Source organism: Thunnus thynnus, chromosome 2, assembly GCF_963924715.1.
Source record: "Thunnus thynnus chromosome 2, fThuThy2.1, whole genome shotgun sequence".
In the NCBI taxonomy this organism is placed as follows: domain Eukaryota; kingdom Metazoa; phylum Chordata; class Actinopteri; order Scombriformes; family Scombridae; genus Thunnus; species Thunnus thynnus.
The window spans coordinates 20,782,411-20,802,509 of record NC_089518.1 but is presented as its reverse complement, the minus strand read 5'-3'; the positions used below and the strand labels follow the sequence as shown (position 1 = coordinate 20,802,509).

General features: G+C 40.3%; 3 protein-coding genes across 5 annotated transcripts; 1 reads left to right on the top strand and 2 right to left on the bottom strand.

The window, feature by feature from the left end:
• Positions 1-3,463: 3,463 nt before the first annotated feature.
• Positions 3,464-13,650, bottom strand: mvk (mevalonate kinase). Of its 3 annotated transcripts, none has more exons than XM_067609410.1 (11): positions 13,568-13,650; positions 13,235-13,314; positions 12,273-12,420; positions 11,760-11,904; positions 9,198-9,353; positions 7,565-7,668; positions 7,368-7,413; positions 7,091-7,181; positions 6,540-6,659; positions 6,180-6,333; positions 3,464-5,016 (listed from the first exon to the last, which is right to left on the bottom strand). In XM_067609410.1, exons 2-11 carry the CDS (start codon positions 13,310-13,312, stop codon positions 4,865-4,867), a joined length of 1,194 nt encoding a protein of 397 aa, XP_067465511.1. In that variant the 5' UTR covers positions 13,313-13,314; positions 13,568-13,650; the 3' UTR covers positions 3,464-4,864. The 3 variants fall into 3 exon arrangements, with proteins under 3 accessions (XP_067465511.1, XP_067465518.1, XP_067465502.1); XM_067609417.1 differs by having other exon boundaries at positions 13,526-13,626; XM_067609401.1 differs by having other exon boundaries at positions 13,235-13,631.
• Positions 13,651-13,790: 140 nt separating this feature from the next.
• mmab (metabolism of cobalamin associated B) lies at positions 13,791-15,552 on the top strand. Its single transcript, XM_067609437.1, has 9 exons — positions 13,791-13,951; positions 14,212-14,270; positions 14,380-14,473; positions 14,566-14,623; positions 14,712-14,784; positions 14,872-14,969; positions 15,059-15,123; positions 15,237-15,296; positions 15,379-15,552. The coding sequence occupies exons 1-9, from the start codon at positions 13,848-13,850 to the stop codon at positions 15,461-15,463; spliced, it is 696 nt and encodes a 231-aa protein (XP_067465538.1). The 5' UTR covers positions 13,791-13,847; the 3' UTR covers positions 15,464-15,552.
• A 58-nt stretch (positions 15,553-15,610) lies between these two features.
• aldh3b4 (aldehyde dehydrogenase 3 family, member B4) lies at positions 15,611-19,608 on the bottom strand. Its single transcript, XM_067609393.1, has 11 exons — positions 19,527-19,608; positions 19,251-19,351; positions 18,580-18,775; positions 18,333-18,443; positions 17,913-18,033; positions 17,723-17,808; positions 17,078-17,159; positions 16,603-16,992; positions 16,344-16,510; positions 16,143-16,242; positions 15,611-16,053 (listed from the first exon to the last, which is right to left on the bottom strand). The coding sequence occupies exons 2-11, from the start codon at positions 19,301-19,303 to the stop codon at positions 15,854-15,856; spliced, it is 1,506 nt and encodes a 501-aa protein (XP_067465494.1). The 5' UTR covers positions 19,304-19,351; positions 19,527-19,608; the 3' UTR covers positions 15,611-15,853.
• Positions 19,609-20,099: the final 491 nt, after the last annotated feature.

The window sequence follows — 20,099 nt, the reverse complement described above, 5'->3', positions numbered from 1 at the left end:
CATATCATAAACAAAAAGACAGAATTAAACTGACAACATATTTATTCTCTAACATATTTATTTATTCTAAAAATACTGATAAACCTCAGATTTATCCAAAAATACTGGACATAATCAGTTCATTTTAACACAACGATCCAAACAGGCAGAGCTGAAAAGATGAACTTTGACCTTCCCAGTCTGATCAGAGTGTTTCCAACTCAACCTCACATTCAACTGGTCCCACGTGAGACAGAGACTGACAAAATATAGTGCAGCCTCTCCTCTTTTTTCTTCTGTTTAAACATTTTTTAAAACACAGACTTTTTCAACTTTGGTGTTAACGTGTCTGGATTGCACCTGGAAGCCTTGTGAAAAGCGCTGACAGATTTCATACTTCTACATTCTGGGCAACTTCGACACAAGGGATTTGCTCTTAAAATGGAGCACAGCAAGGATGAAGGGTGGTATAAAAATCAATGAGGCTTTTCAAAGGCAACAAGAAAAACCAGCGCCTTAGCCTGCAATTAAACAAGAGCGCTCCTGGCACTGAGGGATGACAGAGTATGTTGCAGGTGCCCTCTTCACAGAATCAATTACAGGATCGATACAATGACATGATACAATTCTATGATGGAAAATGGAACGAGCACTGGGAGTCGCACTGTGCCATGTGTTTCAGATGTTTACAATAATACAGCTCAAGCAGGTGTATACACTGAGGGCCATTTCATAAATATGAGTGAGGCCCACTTCTAGACCAAACAGATCCTGCAGCTGGAAAACTCATTTGAAATATTTTGTCTGAGTTTGAGGTTAAAGCAACTTCAGGGTCAGGGCCCCCACAAGACAGTGGTTGTAAAATTAATCACAAGATGATTAATAGGAAAGAAATCTTCAATATTTGCTTTTTAGCCAGAATTGCAGGGTGGCTCTTGGGTTGGCAACATTGGTCAGTTGACCACTTTGGTCCAGACTGATATAGTCTATCTAAACAACTATTAGATGGATTGCTATGAAATTTTGTACACAATTGGATGGATAAACTAGAGGACGATTCTGATGATCTTGGCGATCCTCAGACTTTTCCTCTAGTTCCACCATGAAGTACTCCCAATATTTTAACGTCCAACTGGAATTAAATTGCACTTGTCTTGTGTTCTCCTTTGAGAAAAAAAATCAGAAACCAAAAGGGAGAAATTTATATTTCAAATTCTTGATTTCATGATAATGCCCCCTTGTTTTACATTATTTTGATTAAAAAGCAGCAGGAGACTTAATTATATTATATTTGATACAGCAAATCAAATATTGTAGCAATAATGTCGTTCTATCATAGGCAGAGCAAACGGTCACACTGAGCCTGATAGCCTCCTGCCACACAACACAACTGAGCCACAGAGTGAACAACAACCCAGCTAACATCCTGCTAACATCTTCTTCTTGTCAAACTTACAAACATGAGCACACATCTTGTCCTTCTCCTTGGCTTGCAGAACAGCAACCAAACAAACATTCCCCCGCTAATGTCAGTTAGCAGGCTGAGTAGCCAATTAACAGCTAGCTGCTCAGCTGCAACACATTAAACAGCATGTAAACACACCTGAAAATGTCACATCGGTCAGGTTAGATACTGGTTTGGTCATTGCTCTTCAAAATCCCTGTTTTTCAACACGCTGTCTGTCCATGACTTGTAGCTACAGCAGTTTGTTTACTGTATCAGCTCTGTAAGCTAAGGTCAATGACAAAAAGGATCATTGCTGATATTTTTTCAAAGACCTTTTTTCTTCATTCTAATAAAACAAAACTATTAACAGCACATTTTTTAAAAAACATGTTAACATTATTTTTGACAGCAAAAGGGATGATTAAGTGTGATTTCACATGGACTTTAATATGGACTTGTCTTCCACAAAATTTTGAAATTTATAGCTTCCAGTGGATGAATCCTCCTAGTACTGGGTGGTCCCCTGACTTTTCCTCTAGCGCCATCATGAGGTTCACATTTTTCTCTTGCTTTGGTCACAGTGTGGCTATAGATTCCAAGTCTTGTTTCTTGTGGATTTATGAATGACTGGATATTTTTACCTCTTCAGGCCTCTAAGAATTACTAAAAATAAAACAAAGGGAGAAATGCATTCTTCACATCTGGTAGATATATGCAACCAGTGACAGGAGGTCACAAGTAGACATTGCTTTTGTTCTGAGGGGTCATGAGCCAAAAAGCTGGGGAACCCCCTGGGGTAAAGATGTTAAATCAGTCCAAGATGGTAAAAGCTGAAATCTGTATTCCAACTGCGTATTTAAAGAAAATCTTATCCTTATCCTCATCTTATCCATTACAGTGGATGTATCATGAGGAGCTAAAAGAACAATATATTCCCCACTAAAACTAATTCCTCTGAGTTCTTTGACAGTGCCCTTGCACCCTGCTGTCTTAATCGGACCCCTGCTACTAACACCGTCCGCCACCCCCCATTTACCGAAAGGGCAAACACCCCCAGGAGGATCATACGGCCCATCATGACTGAGAGGAGCTCATGATGTTGATGTTGCCTCTGTCAGTGTGTCTACATGAATGCTGGGAGAAGACAGTCGCACAAATCTGCCCTGCTGAGCCCATTTTTATTTCCCCCTCTGACACTGTGATATATAACATCATAAACACATGATTTATTTTTTAATGAAAGCTGACAACATGTTGTGATGCAGAGGCCTTTACCTTATATGTAAATGTATATACCCTCTGTAGGAAGCCATACACACACTGAAACCCTTTTAGTAAAACCAGTGGCCATCAGCAACATGATATCTTGTCAGTCAGGACTAATTCTGTATTCAAACTTAATGGCTCCTGACAAGCTTTTCACCAGTCGACTGAGAGACCAGAGGGAATGTGCCACAGTGAGCATGACCACTCAGCAAATTCACATTTAACATTTCATTCCTCCTGCTTGGACAAAATGAATTATACATCCTTGATTCTGCCACATTGATCCATCCAGACAAAACTCCCAAAACGTTAAATGTTAAATGATTTGTACGTCTCCCTCCTCACACTCCCGGGACAGCTCTCTGTTTTCACCATCTCTCTAATTCTGACATTCTCGCTCTATCCTTGACCCCCTTTCCTCACTCCCTCTGTTATCTGAAATAATCTCAGGGCCTCCTTAGATTCTATTCATCAGAGCAGAAAGAAGCAGGCGCTGACATTGATAAAAAAAAATACCATCTGTGCCTTGCAGGGGTAAAAAGGAGTGAGAGAGAATGAAACAGAAAAGAAAGAGAGGGGCTTCAAATGAAACAGGCTCTGTTGTCTCTCTCTTGTTCCCCCTCGTCAATGCCATTTCAATTGAAAAGCGCAGTGGTAATTAAATTCCAGCAGGGGTTAGGGGCAACTGTGCGGCGCGCTGACGGGGGGCTGCCCTGACATAAAGATGACACAATTCAAGAGGACAGAGGGGGCGCCAGGCGGAAAAGGAGGGAGGGTGACAAATGTCGTTTATTCACGTACACTGCCACATTCGTACCACTCAATCTTCATGACATTTAAAAAATAGAAAATGAAATGGATATTCAAAACTTGCGAATCCCACAGTGACCTTTCCCCAAATCAGGGATATTCTAAACAGATCAGTCCTCTGTATCTGCGGCATTTGCAGAATATTTTGTAATGCTTAGGAGGATGAGAGATTAGGTGGAGAAGAATTTGGGAAAGCTGGTGTGTGTGCGCGTGTGTGTGCGTGTGTGTGCATATACGTCAGTACAAATGTGTGACTCACAGAAGGACGCTGGTTGTTGTTGATTCACATTATAGTGGCGCTAATCCAGAGGCTCCAGAGAGGCTACACACTCCTGCTGTGCCCCTTCCCCATCCTCTATTAGCAAAACAACACGGCCAGTTACTCTCTAACAGAAGAAATGAACATATTGAATGAACATAATGAACAATGAACACATTCTGACATGAGAATAATATTTAAACAAACCATTACAGATAGAATTGATTGCAGAAAATCACAGAAAAGTCTTTTATATTTCAGCATTTATATTAAAAGTAAAGCACAATAAAGAGCATTGCAGCATTAAACAGGGAAGTGTTGATTCAAAGCAGCAAACATCTGTGTTCATAATAATTCATAAGACTGAAGCTTTACATTGCATGTGAATAGTCCGTACAGTATTTTTATGATTATTATTTCAGTCACTTTCAATATCTTTGTTGAACTGTGGAGCAAAATAAATATCTGACTATTAGTCATTGTGTTTTGTTGATGAACCAAACAAATAATTTCATAACTTCCCCATTATTTTCCTCTGTAAATTCTACATATTGACTACTTTCTTACTCTGTTCTCCTTTATTCTTTCTACAAACCTTCACAATGCCAAAGTGAGTAATTAATGACAGATGATCATCTACTCCACTAGGCTAGACTGACCTTGCTGCTTAAACATTTGGATTTAATTACAAATTAATTCTGCCAGCGCTTAACTTACACATTAATCAATTTATCAGAGCCTCTCACCATAAATCCCTTTCCATTGAAAAGCATTTGTGTAATTCTGATGCCATCTACTGGACAAAGAGTTCATTAATTACACCGTTTCACACTGTATGTTTGAGAGGCCTCACCCAAAAGTAAAAATAATGTCAGTCCCTGTGGTTAAAAGATATCAGTAATTTATTAGAGACACGGCTGACTTGTTAGTTTCAAAACTTCAGTCAGAATCTATAATTCAGGAAGTTCTGTCCAGTTCTGCTCAGAGTGAAAATGTCCCTTGATCCACTGCAGCAGTTGAGCGTACCTCAGGTCTTGAGGATCATGACAAAAAAAAAAAAACCCAACGGCAAATATGTCCTCTTGTTCATACACAGGTGGGTCTCAGTAATGGTTTAAAATCTCCAGAATATCCTCCTTAACAGAGAGAGGAGAGTGCTGCTGGACTCCTGGTCCACCAATACTCGTTTCCCAGCAGTCAAAGCCTCGGTCTTTCAAGTCCTGCACTGTACTCTGGACAACAAAGGAGTCTGTTTCTACAAAAACAAGCAAGTCACGTCAGGGTGAGCTGGAGTTATACATCAAAAGGAAAACTGCATTACAATTTAGTGGGGCAACTGGTGCTGAATGTTAAAACTGAAATTAAGTGGATATGACTAATGTTTCAGGGGCGAGGCAGGAGAATGTATGGAAAGGTTTTGTAAAGTCAGTGCAGCAAAAAGGCAACATTATACTGTAGCTACACAAAAATATAATCTCTTAAATCAATAATAGATGTACATAAATAAGTGTTCTGTACTCAGTGTGATCCTACAAAATGTTTGGCACTACCCTGCTGTTTGTTGCAGAGGAAATGGCCCGAAACTCAAGAGGCAAGGGCTCAGCACAGCTGCACAGCAACACTAATGCTAGCCACACTTCCAATGAAAATTTCAAGCTTCAGAAACAAGAGCAGCATTTAAGTGCAATGATAAAATAACTTCATGCTTGCATCCATAACTCAAAGAGCTTAAAGACTTTCTGAGAGAGAAGATTAGAGAAGACAGATACTAGAGCATCTATCTGAAAATAGCTGTAATTCACATAAATGGAAACGTTTGCTAACAAAACAAACAAAGAGCATTTGGAAATATATTTAAAGGATTTTAAATGTGTTAAAAATTCATGCTACAGGCTGCAGGCATAAACAAAGCCTGAACTTGCAGGTTCTTTGCTTGTTTGTTTTGTCAAAGAAGGATGATAAAAAAAAACTTTCCTTATAACCAATTGCACAGTAGTAACCGCATACCAAAAAGGACCCTTCTTGTGCAGCCTTCTCATCATTTCCTGCCACTCAAACTGTCATTTCACAGAGGAAGAGTGAGGGAGCGTTTGAGGAAAACACAACATTTATTGTCAGCGGGAGTCCTGACATCTTGGCTCATCAAACTTTTCTCATCAAATTGAATTCATTATAAGACTAATTCATGGGAGGATGAAGTTTAGCCTCATCAAAATGAGATTCAATTCAATTATATGCATCTTTTAAACTTAGGGAAATGTATCAATAGCTATTTTTCTTTGTAAAACAGACACAAACCTTTGACTTTACCCTTTATGTAGACATTTCAAATGCACACTGCTATGACACACACAGACTAGGATAAAGTGTCTAATAATTATGAGTGGAGGTTGGAAAACATAAAGAGGCCTATAGTACCTGGTCTCAGAAGAGTGATGCCGCAGCCTCCTCCCCCTGCACCTGTTAGCTTGCTGTGGAGCCCTCTGGCCAGTGTGACCTGGCACAGTGTGTCCAGGGCAGGGTGTCCCACACCCATCACATTCAGATGGTGCTGGTTGATGTCAATGAGCTCCTGTAAGTGATATGACACAGCTGCAGTTAATACCTGTTGCTTCCAGCAGGGAATAAGTCATGTGGATGCTCTTTGCTTTTTTTAAATCTTAGATTAAAAAATGAAAATGGTGTTTAGATTTTTAAGTATGACAGCAACTTTTTACCACTGTGTTGTCTCAGCATTATAGCGCAAGGTGCTCTACAAAATCTATTAATATTTTTTACCTCTAATATATTGTAATGCTCTCCTGTGATGGGTTCACAAGTCATCTCTGAAAGGACTTTCTCACAAGTGCAGGAAATGGCGTCAACCGAGTCAAGGACAGGGGTCATGATGGAGGGAAACTACAGGAGGGGTAAACAAAAACAGGGAAATCAGCATCTCCAACATCACAGCAGTTTATGTGCAAAACATGTCTAACAAATGTGTGTGTGTGTGTGTGTTTTTATAAAAGTCCTAACCATTCTGTGACGGATAAGCTGTATACAAATAGGGATTATAAAATGGCAGGCTTGACTTTGGTTTTGTTCTCGCCCGATCATAACACTGCCACAACACCATACAGGCCTATCTATGTCTCAGGCAGAAATCTGCACACCTGCTGGTGTCACCAAGGCAACAGCACACAGGGGTGCTGGCTAAGAGTTTCATTTCAATATTTTATGAAGGCACTCAACGCTGGGCTCTGGAGTATCTGCCATGCAAAAGCACCGCCTATTATATTAATTACAGTGTCGGCAAGTAACACACGGGGGAGGAAGAAACCATTTAGTACCTTGTTAATTTTGTCCTTCACCCTGGCAACAAGTACCTTGGTGCTACGTGGTACTTTGGTGTTAGTGAGGAGGATTCTTAATAACGGCACCCTGGAAGTAAAGCAGACAGATCAAAGAGTTCAACCAGCTTTATTATTCAAGTGCTCTGCTGATGCAATAATTTTACCTGGCAATAATTGTTTTCTGTGAGAAAAATATAAGCCGTGATTTTATTAGATCGCTCTGTACACTTTTTACATGAAATCAAATAAAAACATTTTTAATCAGTGTCAGTACCTGCTGAGTGGTATTATCTTCCCAGCCAAGAACCTCAGCATGCCACCTACATACATGGAAATCAAAATCATTAAATAGATAATCATCAGATGATAATGAACAGTGGAGGTTCAATACTCCGGTGTGTGTCCACAGAGACAAAGGAAGGTATAACACCATATGTAGTGTGCCGTATGCCGGATAATTTCAGGCCTCACCCCATGTGCCGACAGCGTTGTCTACTCCAGAAGGATTACCATGGATGATCATCTCCCCTTGGAAAGCCCAGCTGTTGATCTGTTCCAAGTCCTCCTGACACCACCTGCAAATCATGTAAAAATGAAAAAAGGAACTTTTGTGGCTTGACACCCTATTTGACCTGCCATCTACTTAACTCTCTCGAGTTCCTAACCAAACACTGGTACTGTATATGGGAGGGTCATACTGTTGTATGTTCAATAAATTATTAGTATCTCCACCAGGCATAAGCCAGGATGGGGTCATGCGTTTGGTTGTGTGTGCGTGTGTGTGTCCATGTGTATATCTGTCCGCAGCTAATCTCAAATACTACTGGACCCGTCAGCTTATATTTTTTGTGCACATTTATGACTGTATCCTCAAGGACCTCATATGGTTGCGGTGTTTAACAATTTTTGAAAAACCTATTTTATAACACCATTAACTGCTCTGTTTTATACCACCCTTGACTGCTGACTCCTCACTCCTCTTAACCGGCCGGTAGGGACAACTTGTGGCCCCTGTGATCAACAATTGCTTCAGTTTCTGCTAGGAACAACCAATCCTGCCTTGTTGCCATGTGATCAATCGGTGCCGTGCCAAATTTCGGTACCTTGAGAGCAGGTTGTGTTGTGAATTCAAATGAATACTGATAGGATTCCTTATTAGCCTATCGTAAAGCTTAGACTTTCGTCTTTTCCTCGCCATTTTATAATATGCATTACAACATAGCAAAAAGGCATTTCCGACAATTGGCTAGGCTAAAAACAAGGCTCACCTAGTCTTTTGCAAGCCACATTTTGGCCTTTGTCGTGGCTCAAAAACTGACATCCATAGAAAAGTTTGGTCTCATCTTGAACCAGGGCATCTGCAGATTAATTCCATACCTGATATATTATGATCCACTAAAGTTAAGCATGATACGAGATGAACATATCCCCTGGCAGAGATCTGCACTCTACTGAGTGCATTCTTCTAGTTGTTATTTGTGTCTGTTTCTGTGGTTCATACAGATCTTGGTAAAAGAGCACTGATGGGGGAGTCCCATGTACTGCAGTTGAACTGAGCTCCAAAAGAATTCAAATAATTTCAAGTTACTTATGGACATTTAAGCACTGAAATGGGAAAGTACAATATGATGAAAATTGAATATTTTACAATGTTTTTAGGTTTTTCCACTTTTCTTTGTGAACCTTATACTCACTTTTTGACAATAACACTCTTGAAAATAGTACAGTATACACAAAGAGTTGACACAGTCATCTAAAATAGAGCATCATAAGCTTCTTAAAGATAGTAATCACTGTATTGAGGTCTACTGTGTTGAATTACATTATAGTGTACTGTACTGTTGTTTGTGTTATTGTGTTGACCTCTAACCATGTATCAGTTTTTATTCTTGAGAATTATAATGTTGTGATTCAAAGTCTTTTAATTAGACAGAATATGTGAAGTAAAATCACCTCTGTGATTTAATACACTTGTTAGTTTTTTATCAACAGCCCTTTTTACAGCATCGAGCCAGACGATTCTGTCTATGCACGGTGGTGGTCTACACATACTGCATACACAGCTCATGATGATAGAGACTTTCCTTTGGTATAATGTCATTACCTGGCAGTGTGATCCCACTCTTTGAGAGGTGTAGGAATGGCTCCACTAGCGCAGAGCAGAGCTGCAGCTAAACACACAGAGTAGGCAGCACTCGACCCCAGTCCTGCTCCGGTCGGCAGCTCCGACCACACAGACACCGTCAGGCTGGGCAGCTCCCTGAGAAAATAATATATATAATAATATATATATACACTTAAATACTGTGTATGTGACTTATTATTGTTATTAAAAGATTATTGCAAATAATTAAGAATGACAATATTAAAGTTATACTGCACAGGTTATAAGAATTTGAAACTGCATCCCAAAAATGAGAAAAACTACACAAACAATGAGCATTACTATTTAGAATTAAAAATAGTGATTCCTTACTTACAATGACAATATGAATTTTCACAAAAACATATTGATAAAATTAAGTATATAATAAATAATATTCCCTTTTTTAAATCACATTATCTTGTACAGCACTCACAGTATTTACAGTGTGTAATGTATAGTAATTCATAAACTACTGTATACACAACAGAACTCGGACTCTGCTGTCAATGTCTGTCAGGGAAGCTGCTGTTGGGCAGACAGGAGAATACTATAAACTAATTGTCCGGCTCTTCTCGAGGGAAAAACACATTCAGACTTTTTAAAGGCTGCGCTGTGGCCTAGTGCCAGACTCTCATTAGTGTCCATCCTGTCAGAACCCATCACCTCTCTCAGACACGCCAGCAACGTGTCAACGCCGATTAAACCTCCCGACAACCTGCGGCTCTAATGTTCCTGAGCATCTTCCCTGTTCACAGCTGACGGAGTGGCTAAAACTAACATCCGGCCTTTCAGTCTGCCTCTTTCTACCGTCTTCATCTCAAGGAAGAGTGATTTTTTTTCTTCAGATGCAGTGAAAATGGCCCCTAACTGCCTGTTCGCATTTACATCAATAATAAGTGATTTTTGTTCCAAACAGGGCATCTCCAAGAGAGCTTGAAAGGCTCCTGCTACTCCTGTGCCAGTTTTTAAAGAGTAAAGACATAAAAAAAAAAAAGCTGAATGAGAATGTGACTGCATGACAGCACAGGTGTGATAAGCCTCCAGGACAACAGATAGTGACAGGTACTACTACTACTACTACTAACCTTTGTTGTTTTCTACTGGTGTCATTTACAGCATTCAGCTGCCACAACAGACAAACAATACAGTAATTTTATATCAAGAAGAATTATGACCAAAAAAATGGCATAAAAAAATCCAGATCCAGGCACTCAAGGTAGGTTTGAAAAATGAAAGGCCTTTATTTCAATGGGCTAGAGTCATTAAAAAACACACCGATGCGTTGGTGTGCTTTTTAATGACTCTACTGCTCTTTTTTTGGTCATAATTCTTCTGCTCTTCTTGAATCTTATTCCTTTCCTTGAGCACTGGTGGTTTGAGGGACACCAGCAGTGCTCCTGTTAATTCACTCTGTTAAAGATATATCAGTGTAGACAATGTGTAGTGGTCACAGTGCAAAGAATGTGGCAGTAGTGTATAAACGTTAGAGAAGCAAGCTTGTGACCGGAAGGTTGTCGGTTCAATCCCTGGACCAGCAGGATAAATCTAAGGTGCCCTTGAGCAAGGGCCTTCACACTAACTGCTCCAGATTGTGGTTGTACTGGGCAGCTTCCAGGCGTGATTGTGTGTAACTGTGTAAGGGGGAACAGAGCGTTCCTGCAAAAGAGAGGCTTCCTCTCAGTGAAAGTTCCCTGAATAAATAAAGGCTAAAAAAATGTAAAAGGCAAATGAAAATGAACAAAGTGTGCTTTTTAACAACCCAACTGAGAGACAAACTGTCTGGTCAATCTGATAACACATATCAGCTTCTTTAATCTAAATTGGAATTGGTTCGTAGCTCGCACACAAACTCAATAATTCATGCTGCAGATCACCTACAAGGTAGAGGAGTGCAGTCATTGTCAAAAGAGTTAAACACATTACCAAGCAACATTTTAAATCTGCAGATGTTGACATGTTGATTTCACCTTCCACAGGTAAAGAAAGTAATGCTGCTGCAATTTTAACAATTGCACCACCTGCTGGCAATGAGAGTTACAGTCATGTTTTTTATTGTCTGCTGAGTTTTTATTTTTGAGGTTTACATTTGTATCATCAGTTATCTACAATAAAAAACCCTAAGAGAAGTTGAATATCACTGTATTACACTATAGTCTGGTGTGCATTAAATACTCAAACAAAAAGACTATTCAGCTTCTGTCTGTAGAAACCACCACCATATGTAAGTTTTTTTGGATTTTATAAATCCATTTCTCATTATCGGCAGTTAAGAAATACAAAGACATCACATTAGCAGAAGCTATTACTTCCTTTGCCTGTAGATGGAGCACATTGATGTGTTTACATCTGGAGTTCTAAACTGCTGCTGCTGCTCTTTAAATATTTAGTGATATTTTCTGGGTCTGGTTTAAGATATTTCATTTGAATCAAAATTATGCTTTTTTTCCATTTTTCATCTGTGCTAACTAGCTGCAATAATAAAATGAACACATGCTGAGAGAAAGAATCATAATATCTCACCCTGGTCCAAACAGGGAGAGGTAGATGTAGAGGAAAGCTAAGGTGGCCATGTTGCAAGTATCCAAGTTTCCATTTGTTACACCAACAAAGTCTCGTAGTCTCCTCACAAGTTCAGTATCCAGAAGTTTCACCTCCTCCCTCTTACCTATTAAAATGAGCGACAAGACACAGTAATGATCAAATCACTGTAATAATAAGACAGTGATGTTTGCAAAAGATACATAAATGATACCATAGGAATGTCCACAGATATATGTGTTATTTTCAAGCTGTAGTAACTAATCTGATCCAGAATTTTTCCATATCTTCTCTTCCAATGACACTGAAAGCAATATGCTCATATGACAGTTTGGTATTTTTTCATTAAAACAAATGGAGCTGTTTTTTTGACTTTGGAAAAATGTCCAATGCTGAAATCTCTCTGTATGTGCTGGATTAAGGGATGCATGACACAACAGTAAAAATACAGTAAATGCAACCTCTAATGATCTCCAGCTCTGCATCATTCCTTACCGTAGGAATATGGAATAAGCCTCTTCAGTTCAGACAGGTCCCAGCAGAGGAATGTGTCAATATTTGGGAGGTTGATGCAAACTTTACCACTATTGGTGGCCTTCAGTCGTAAATATGTTCTCAGGTTCAAACTCACAGCCAGTGCCACCTGTGATGGACCAACAACAAGTATAAGGGTCATACAAGGATCACACTTTTTCAAGTTTTAGCTCAGTGTCCGCAAATCATGTCTATTTCTAAGCATGTTTTTTTTCCAAGGATACCATGGTTTTGTGATTATTGAAGCAGGCAGTCAGTACTTTCCCCTTCATCTACAGTACAGTGTGAAAGTCAACTGACAGGTACTGAAACGAATGGTTTTCTGTTACTGTCTCTGGGTGATGTAAACATTGCATTAAAAATGTATGCTATTTCAGTCTTTTAAACAAAACTGTTAAAAGTCCCCATCCACTCAAAAATATGTTTTTCTTCTTGTTCAATTGGATTTTTGAGCTTCACTGTGCAGAATGATATATATGCAGACTTTGACACCAGAAGGCTGTTTTCACATTCATCTGCTGAAAGTGGAAAGTTTCTCTGTGCTCACTGAGAATCAGATTTTAAGGGGTGGACCTAAGAGCATGATTTGTGACATCACAACTAGTTTCCGAGCCACTTCTGGTCCAATATTCAACTTAAGCAAGTGTGTGATGTGGAAATGTGGAAGCCACCAGTGCTCAAACTCTGAAAATTGACTTTACAATGAAGTAGGAGACATCTTGTGTTCAACAGTTAAACTTCTAAAATGAAAAAACATTTGCATAATTCTAGATTCTGGAAACTTAAAACATTTGAGTGAAAACTGGCTAAACCTGCAAAGTTTTGGTTGGGTATTGCTCTGACTGGCGTACCAAGCTTCATCCTAATCTCACACACATGCACTATCATATCTGTTAGCTGTACTCTCACTCTTCCCACTTTACCTTTCCGTGAACAACAGCATGCTCGCCGTGCAGGATCGCCTTCCCCGGAGCAGACACGATGCAGTCCTTGACTTGCATATCTGTAACAGTTTCCAGAGTACAACACTGTGTCAACACTGTGAGATGCACAATTAGCCTGGTCGAGTTCAACTTGTCGCTGACACAGTGTTATTATTAGCTAGCTTAGCCACGTTAGCTAATGTTAATCCTTTGAACCAGCAGTCGACAACTCTTCTCCACAACTCAGCGCTTTTCATGAAGGCTCGACGAATATTTGGACTTTAACAAAACCTTTTCATGGTCACTGAATGGACTGAAGCTCTGAACACATACTTTCCAATGCGGCTTGATGAGGGTTGAAACTACGCTAAAAACACAGCTGACACGCAGGGGGAGGGACGAGAATAATGTTTAGCTTCCAGTATCCAATCAGCGACGCAGCTAGTTGCACATATATTCTTCTGTCCAATCACCGTCCCGCGCTGTCCCAACACCCGGTGAGTTGACCAATCGTGCGATTAAAAACGAGACGCCCCTTAAAGTAAGGACACCGTAGAGGGACAAAAAGGCCTTAACTGTCGTTTGGCTTTAGCAGCTAGCCGGTAAAGCAAACATGGCTTCGTTCATTATCAAACCTACCCACGTCCGCTGTGTTGTGAGGACAGCCAGGCTCATAAGCGAGCATCGGACAGGGATAACATTATTTTCAAAGAGAAGGTAGTGGTAGTGCTTGTCTGTTCCGTGTTAAAATACGTGTCCCTCCTTATATCATTCATGTAGCTGGCTATGTGACATAACTAGCTCAGTAGCTTTTTGTAACGTAAACAATGTATTTTCCAAGTTATTACTCGATGTCCATTTGTTAATTGTTGTTATCTGCTGGACAGTTATGTCAAAAAACATTTAGAAGTATTTATACACATACATCTTGTCTTATCTATGCATCCTGTCTCCTGTTTTTTCTTTTTTACTGACAGTTATGCCACTGAAGAAGACAGCAGGATACCCAAAATATACACCAAAACAGGGGACAAAGGTTGTTTTTTCAACTTTAGTTATTGTTAGTACAGTAGAGTTACTACAGTTCAGTCACTGTAAAAGGTTCTTGCAAAGGTTGACCTGATTCTCATTGTTTCTCCTCACAGGTTTCTCAAGCACATTTACAGGAGAAAGGAGGCCAAAGGAAGATCATATTTTTGAAGCTTTAGGAAATACCGATGAGCTGTCATCAGCTATAGGGTAAAACTTCTACTATTCAGAAGTCACAGTCCATTTTAAAACTTCTTTCCTCTGCCTCACTTAAACTGACCACTTTTAATTGTATGTTGCAGCTTGGCCAGAGAATTTTGCCTTGATAAAGGTCACACATTCGCACATCAGCTTGACAAGGTTTGATTTATATGTAGCTTTTATTATCCTTATTTTCCATTGGGTTAGAGTCAAGATTTCTGAGAGTATTTTGATGTTTTCATTCCAGATACAGTGCATTTTGCAAGACGTGGGCTCCAACATTGCCACCCCTCTATCATCTGCAAGAGAAAGTCATATAAGTATGTACAGATGTTTTATGGTTTAATGCAGTAAAATGTTGTTTTGTGTGTGGATTCATGAATTTGTTTCTGTTCTCTTTATGTAAGAGAAAACAAAATTTACTGCTCAGCCAATTGCAGACCTGGAAAGCTGGATTGATACATTCACAGATGAACTTCCTCCACTGACCAACTTCATTTTACCTGTAAGTCCATTTATGCATTTGTAAAACACTGAGTTCTTAAAAGTCCAGTTTTTGTGACGTACTAAACATTTATGCATCATGTGTCACAGTCTGGAGGAAAGAGCAGTGCAGCCTTGCATGTAGCTCGCGCAGTCTGTCGGAGAGCAGAGCGCAGGTCAGTCTCAACGTGTTCCCCGATTGTGACATTGTCTTTAATGACCCATTTGTGTCTATTTGTCTTGATTTACCGACACAGCTGAATCTGACAGCTCTTTGTTCTTATTACAGCGTTGCTCCAATTGTGCGCTCAGGGGAGGCGGATCCAGATGTTGCCAAGTTTTTGAACAGGTCAGTCTAGTGCTATCAAATTAATATGAGAGCATGTTTTCTCTACCACACACCTGATTGATGTCCTAACATTTTCACACAGATTAAGCGACTACCTCTTCACTCTGGCCAGATATGCAGCCTTGAAAGAAAACAATGAGGAAAAGATCTACAAAAGACCAGAATGATCAGATCCTCACATGAAGAACAAGATGTATGATCATGTATATAATTTCACATACATTGTAAATATATTAATAAATATGAATGAGGTCCAGATTGTCATTTTTATGCATCTTTAATCAGCATATTGTGAGAATAAAGGCCAGTGAGTAGATACAGTATGAACATCCACAATACTGGTATCTTGTAATTTAATTTGACAGGTATTGTTTCATCAAAACACGTGCATTCATTTGAGTTGGTATACAGTTATGGTATGTCCTCAGAAACTTTTTGCAGTGGATTTTGTTCCTTTTTTTATTATTAATACAATACAATATGTAGGGCTGTTAAAGACTTGGGGAGGCGCACTCAGCTTTCCTCCAATAAGGCTCTGTCATCACCCTCCCACACAGTCACAGGATCTGGCACCAGCCCTGGCTCTTCTGGGACAGAGTACTGGCCCATGTCATTAGAGACAGATTGCGGTCCTCATAGGGTGGATAACGCAGATAGGTGACACACTCAAACCGCGTGCCTCTTAGCAGGCATGATTTCCTGTGAGAGAAAGTATCAAAGCTGTAGCGCCCATGGTAGGAACCCATTCCACTGGCACCTGTCCAAACACAAAAGTTGGTAGAGTTAAAATATATATATTGTAGGTAATATTATTCCACCAAGACATTTGGCACAATGAAAACTTACCAACTCCACCGAAAGGCAGAGCTACCATGAGACTCTGCACGACGCTGTCATTGGAGCAAAAGCTTCCACTGGAGGTTTCACTCATGAGTCTTGAGATGACCTGTGTTGTCAGAAAGGCCAACACATAATCAGAATGCACATTGGCTGCCCAAAGCTTGTACGATGAATACAGAGTGTCTAGTTTAAATTGCTGCCCTGCACCTTGCTGTTGTTGGAATAGGCATACACACAGAGGGGTTTCTCTTGCTTGTTAATGAAAGCAATTGCCTCATCCACATTGTTTACGGCCAGAAAGGGAAGAACTGGGCCGAAAATATCCTGTTGCATGATAGGGTCCGATTCTGCCACTTCTGTCAAAATTGTTGGGGCTTTATAGACAGAACAAAAACAATTAAGTGAAATATACTGCATATGTTACAGTTGGCCTTGTTTCTGACAATCGCACAGCGAGGAGTCTTACCAATATATTTCTCTGCTTCTATCACTTGTCCACCCACGGCCACCTTGCCAGATCTCCACAGTATGTCTCTTGTGCGGTTAAAGATCTCCAGATTAACCATGCGGCCAAAGCTGCGGGACTCTCGGGGATCAGAACCGTAGAACTGCATCAGACAGCACTTCAGGGCCTGGACCAGCCGAGCTTTGACATCCGCGTGGCACAGGATGTAGTCTGGAGCCACCATGTTCTGTCCAGCATTGTGGAAACGTGCCCAGGCAATGCGCTGCGCGGTGGTGGAAATGTCACAGTGTTGGTCCACATAACATGGGTTCTTGCCACCCAAAATCAGGGTGACAGGTGTGAGAGTGCGAGCTGCAGCCTGAGCAATTCTGCTTCCCTCCTCCTTGTTTCCTAGGGATTTACAGACATCTTTAATACATTTAGAAAAGTCAATAAATAACCAGAAAAAGACATTTTAAGTTAATGTTATCCTTACCTGTAAAGAAGACATGATCAAAATGTAGTTCGACAACTTGAGGCAAGTCATTCGTGCCTGCAAGAATCACATGGAAGCATTCCTTGAGGAAAACAAGAATTGTAGATCAGATCATTACATTTTTTCTGAAACAGCACTTATGTCTTATTGTTAAAAAGGAAAAAAAAAAATAAATGCATATTGTAGTAAAGCATAATTATAATTTGTATGTCAACCATTTAGTTAGTCCTGGATGTTCCCAGGCTTCCAGATCTTAGCACATCTAGCCTCAACAAAGTCATTGTGTTTATGAGCAAATTCCCTCTTGAAAAGCTCAGATCAAAATGTATTGTCTCGAGTAGATGTACTCAGATGATTCATCGAGCCATTTTGCCAGAGGCAACAGTGACAGAGAGTGGTTTTGTTCTTGCTGCAGAAACCAAAAATGACATTTCTTCATTTCTTTCACCATATTAGCTGTGATAAATGGAATAAAAGGCTAATGCTCCTTAGTGCATCACATTTTTCTCCAAGCATTTGCTCAACCACTCAATATTTGAGCAAAAAAAACAAACAAACACAAAAGTCTTTGTGAGACTTCAGGACACATACTGTAAATCAGTCAGTCGAGTATTCCATTTTCCCTGCTAGCATGTAACTACTCACATTGTCCAAGTAGAAGGGCGTGAGACGATGGAGGAGCTCTGCTGTGTGAGCGGTGCACTCAGAGGGGCTGATGATTGCACAGTTACCTACATCATTGAACAAAACATCATCAGTGTCTGTCAGATCCTCGATAAGCCTGTGAGAGGAAAAAATTATGCTAGAATTTAACTGATTAAATGTGTGTCTTCACCTGCTGCAATGGCCCCCACCAGCGGCACCAAGCACATTTGAACTGGACTGCACCAGGTCCCCATGATTAACACCACCCCCAGTGGCTCACTGATCACCAGACACTCATCCAGTGTGGTGGACTAAACCAGTTAGACAAGCTCAAAATTAATTTTAACAGCAGAAACAGAACTCTCATGAGTAAATGTGGGCAGAGTTTATCAGCGCACATAGCAGGTCAACTAACAGAAAGGAAAAGACATCAGCCCACTTTAATCTTTCAAAAAGGGCAACGGCAACTTATATTTTAATCTGCTTTGGCACGCTCAGCACAATACATTTCCTTGTAGCGGCGAGACAGAATGTTCTCTCCAAAAAGGTCATGTAAATCGTGAATAATCCCAATAATATTATGAAGATGTGTTCAGAAAAAAGGGCTCACCAGGTTTCTCTCCACATGCAGCGGGTGCATCCACTTCTTAAGGTTGTTGATGGCATGAAGAGCCTCATTTTTGACAAGGACCAATTCTGACACAACTGTCTCAAACCGTGGCTGATTAAAAAAAATGATAAAGACAAAAACACCAATAGACAACAATCTGAACCTTTATGTCAATATCGTAGTAGTCTCATCTTTTTAACCAACCACAGCAAACATAAAAACTGCAGGCAACTGCTTCACCTCTCACCTTATGAAGGTCCCTTCCAAGAGCATCCACAAAGTCACACTCGTGTTCCTCCAGCATCCGCACCACAGCCTCCAGCTGAGCCAGTCTGAAGTCCTCCTTGATGGTGCGTCCAGCCTGAAAGGCAACTCTGGCCCTCTGCAGCAGATCCCCACACTCCAAAGGGTACGTCTTCAAACATGGCTCCCCCAGCCTGGTCCTGGAACATTCAGCCAACATCACTGGGTTTAACACCACAGGTCAGTTATATACAGTTTATTCTATCTACACTACATAGTTTGCTACTATACCTTCTACATGTTAACCGGCCATTCCTCTGGCAAGCATAGCAAGCCCTTCCTTTCAAACTCATGTTTATTCTAGTCAAGAATTCTCCAGTGCTGGCTTTTCTAAATGGAGTCAGTGTGCTAGTTAAGCCTATGCACCAGTTCATTAAAAGCCTTAAAAGGCAGGCGGGCAGGCAGGGAGGATAGTGAAAATCCTAATAACTCCAGCCAATCAGGTGCTGCACATAACAAAGCAAATCCGTGTGAGTATAATCTTTAACGGGACAGCATCTCACTGTGCATACACATAAACACACGTGGACATGTACTTGACATGAAACGATTTGCAAGTTCAGATCAACTCCTCTTCCAGAAAAAAAGTTAATTGAGATCAAATCTACCATTTACCTCCGCAGCGCTTTGAACCACCGGGCTGGAGAAGGGCTCGGCGGACTGTTCATGGTCTCTGTGCAGGTTTAGGTTCAGGTGTCGGCATGCAGACAGCTCAGCTAGTGTTGTAGAAATCCACACAACAGCACCTTTCATTTAAGAGTCACAGGGAGCGAGCACGGATGGAGAAAATGACTCAGACGTGCGTATTTACACCATAATCCGCCGTGCACGTTATTCAAGAAAAACAGAAAATGTGGTGTTGTTGTGAGCCATTCTCAATCCCACAGAGACCTGTTAATGTTTCCTCCGTGTTTGCTGTCAGGCTTGTCATAGTTCAACAAGTATCATGCGTGGCCTTCCACACAAGACTCAGCAGGTGTTTGTAGTAAACTAATTAATAAATTGTTAGGAGTCGACAGCCCGCTGCGTGACAAGAAAATTAATAACTCATTACGTTGTAAATGATTGAAAGTCAATGTTTTATATAATACTGATGTACATGATTTAACATGACAGGAAAAAAGTATCTTACACATGGACAATTTTCTTTTTCTTTTTCTTTTTTTTTTTACAACATACTCCATAGTGCAGTGGTTCTCAAAGTGGGCTCCGGGGACCCCCGGGGGTCTTTTGTTTTTACTATGATTCCATCCATAAGTAACACAGTGACAGTATGTATGATTATTTTGGTCATGGATTTCATGCACTTTCTGTAATAAAACATCTAGAGGCATAAGTCTCATCAGATGTGGGTCTCTGGTCTAATTTGTGTCAGTTTAGGCGTCTTTGATGTGAAAACGTTTGAGAACCACTGCCATAGTGCAGCCAGTTTGAAGAACACTTTTTTAAAAAAAAGAGATGAGT